This window comes from Galeopterus variegatus, unplaced genomic scaffold (assembly GCF_000696425.1).
Source record: "Galeopterus variegatus unplaced genomic scaffold, G_variegatus-3.0.2 Scaffold1180, whole genome shotgun sequence".
NCBI lineage: Eukaryota > Metazoa > Chordata > Mammalia > Dermoptera > Cynocephalidae > Galeopterus > Galeopterus variegatus.
In genome coordinates, this window is record NW_007727291.1 from 2470 (window position 1) to 5539 (window position 3070).

The 3070-nt window shown below is 50.4% G+C and overlaps 1 protein-coding gene across 1 annotated transcript in view; it reads left to right on the forward strand.

The window, feature by feature from the left end:
- Nucleotides 1-1589: 1589 nt before the first annotated feature.
- Nucleotides 1590-3070, forward strand: part of TSKS (testis-specific serine kinase substrate) — a gene marked incomplete at its 5' end in the record, with an annotated part of 7077 nt that continues 5596 nt past the window's right edge. Inside the window, 4 exons of the mRNA XM_008575425.1 lie at nt 1590-1685; nt 1879-1962; nt 2265-2348; nt 2930-3070. Coding sequence (XP_008573647.1) covers nt 1590-1685; nt 1879-1962; nt 2265-2348; nt 2930-3070 — 405 coding nt within the window. The remainder of the gene's footprint in view (nt 1686-1878; nt 1963-2264; nt 2349-2929) is intronic.

Sequence of the window (3070 nt, forward strand, 5' to 3'; positions counted from 1 at the left end):
CAGTAGCTCTGTTCTTCAAATGTGGCAGGTAACATGCTTCTGTGTTCTGGTTGCTCAGACATTTCTAGGCTGTTACTCTCACCACTCTTCCAGCCCTTAAGAAGAGATCATACCTATCCATTTAGCACACTGCCCAGTGCCCACCTCTGGCCCTGTTACTCCCATTGGCTAGAATTGGTCACGTGGCTATAATCAGCTGCAAGGGGGCTCTTTGGACCTCCTTTCCTTCAATTGCTTAATAAGAATATAAATTATATTAGTTAAGTTACAAGTTTGGCTGCTGTAACAAAAAGACACAAAATAACACAGCTTGAACAAGACAGATGGTGTTATATCTCATCTATAAAAGTCCCCACAGGTAGTTAGAATTAATTATGGTGGCTCCACAGTATTGGGGATTCAAGTTTCTTCTATCTTGTATCCTCCATCTGATGGCCTAAGATGGCTGCCAACTTTGCATTCCAGCCAGTGGGGAAAGAAAAAGGGGGCAGTTCTTACTCTTTTCCTTTAAGACATGACTCAGAAATTGCCTATATCATTTCCACTCACATCCCACTGGCCAGAACTAAGTCACATGGCCATATCTAGCTGCAAGGGAGCCTGGGAAATGTAGTCTCTCTCTCTCTAGGCAAGCATATACCAGGCTAAGGCTTCTATAACTGTGGAAGCCAGGAAAATGGATCCTGCCACATGCATCCCTCCTGAACCACAGTTTGGCAGGAGTCACAAAGCATTTTAAGGTGATATAAAGTAATGATGATCATAGGTCACATGATATCATGGTTGAAAACAAAGAAAGATTGAAAGATTCTGAGTTTAAATTTTTTTTTTTTTTTTTGTGGCTGGCTGGTGCAAGGATCTGAATCCTTGACCTTGGTGTTTTATTTATTTATTTATTTATTTAGGTGGCTGGCTGGTATAGGTATCAAACTCTGGCCTTTGGTGTTATCAGCACTATGCTCTAACCAACTGAGCTAACAGCCAGCCCTAAGTATAAATTCTGATGAGGCCACCTAATGTGCTATATACCTTGGAGTACAAGGCATGTCTCCTTTCTCATTTTCCCCTGTCTTATTTGCTTCACTTGCAAAATGGGTCAAATAACCTCAAAAGGTGTGGTTGTGAAGAATGAAAGAAAGGATGTGTGTAAGTGCTTGGTCTGGTGCATAGGACTGCTCATAACTGGAAAGTGGGTTCCTTTATAATTCTCCAGTGCCTGGAGAGCAAAACAGTGCATGTGTTTTAACAGTTTATCTTTTTTATGTCTGTGGACCCCAAGCACATTTATCCCAGTATTTGGTTGGGACCATCCTTCTTCCCCCACATGTCTGAGCACCCACCACCTACCACCACTTACTCTTGGATATACTTATTTTTCTCCCAGCCCACCATGAGGAAATTCAGTCCACCCCCTGGGTTTACCAAGCACTAAGAATCAAAGAGGTATAGCTCCTGGCCCAAAGTCACACACCCATTCCAGGGCAATATAGAGGTGTAAACACAGCTTCCCAGCTCTTGAATTTTTCTTGGGGTTGGGATTTGCCCCACCCACCCACCCACTGACTCACTTGTCTCCCATTCTTCCCCAGAGTGGGGTCAACAGTGGATTAGTTCGTGCCAAAGACTCCATCACCAGCTTGAAGGAAAAGACCACCCGGGTTAACCAGCATGTACAGACCCTGCAGGTGTGAGGACCACCTCTTTTTCCTCCAGGACCACGTTCTCCTCTTAGAGCCTACCTCCAACCCAATACACTCATTGCCCAGTTGGGGAACTTGAGAGTCAGAAGGGAAAGGGACCTGCACAGGCTAAGATTCTCCTGCCCATGGGCTGTCCCCTTGCAGCCCCAGCTAATCCCTCCTCACTTCCCTGCTCCAGAGTGAGTGTTCAGTACTGAGTGAGAATCTAGAGAGAAGGCGGCAAGAGGCGGAAGAATTGGAGAGGTACTGTAATCAACTCAAGGTGAGCCGCTGGGAGGCAGGAGTGGGGTGGGGAGAAGCGAATCGGAGGAAGAAGAGGGTGGGAGGAAAAGGGCAGGAATGGAGTGGGTGGACATGAGAGAGGCAGGCAGGAGGAAGTGGAGAGGGTAGTGGAGGACAGCTTTGGCTAAGGAGGAAACCATCCCTTTAGCCCAGAGAACCAGACTGGTAAGGGGTGTGTCTTGCATGGGGGGAGTGGAGCCTGTATGGAAATAGCAAGGCTAAGGGTCGGGACACCGAACTAGAATGGGAGGGCAGGGCCCCCGCCCTGGTGTCCTAAACCAGGAGAACTGCCGGAAGGTGACCCGTTCGGTGGAAGATGCTGAAATCAAAACCAACGTCTTGAAGCAGAACTCTGCCCTGCTGGAGGTAAGAGGGGAGGAGGTCGGACGCACGCGGGACTTGAGGTTCATTTCAGGTGGCACTTCCCGCCCTGCAGCTGTCCCCACACTGCCCATTCGTGTTCATGGCCATACACAGAATCTACTGTTAAGAGGAATTTGCCATACCGGCCAGCCTCAAAAAAAAAAAAAAAGGGATTTGGGGACGGCCCTGGGGACTCCTCCACGCAATCATATTCAGGTCTCAGAGAGACTAGGATTGGACATCGGGTGGGAACGCCGGTCCTGCCCACATGCCCACTCATTTTCCAATGAAATGCTGGAAACCTTCAGTTTTTCTTCCTAAACGGCTGAGACTAGTATTGACACCTAGGAGGACTAGCGTGGGAGCGGAGGGCTGGATGCAGGAAGGGCATCGAGGTTAAAATGCGTTGGGCTCCAGTGGGATGGCAAGCGGGCGTGCATCGAGTCTTCAGCGGGACTTCTCAGTATCCGTCCCCGCACCCATCTACTTTCCAACCTCGCGGATTCCTGGGCGGATGTGGGGGTGCAGCTGGTTGCGGGAGGCAAGGGGCAGATGCCGCGACCCCGCGCTCCTTCCCCGCGCAGGAGAAGCTTCGCTACCTCCAGCAGCAGCTGCAGGACGAGACGCCGCGGCGGCAGGAGGCCGAGCTGCAGGAGCTGGAGCAGAAGCTGGAGGCCGGCCTCTCCCGGCGCGGCCCGGGCCCCGCCGCCCCGCCCCAGGGCTGC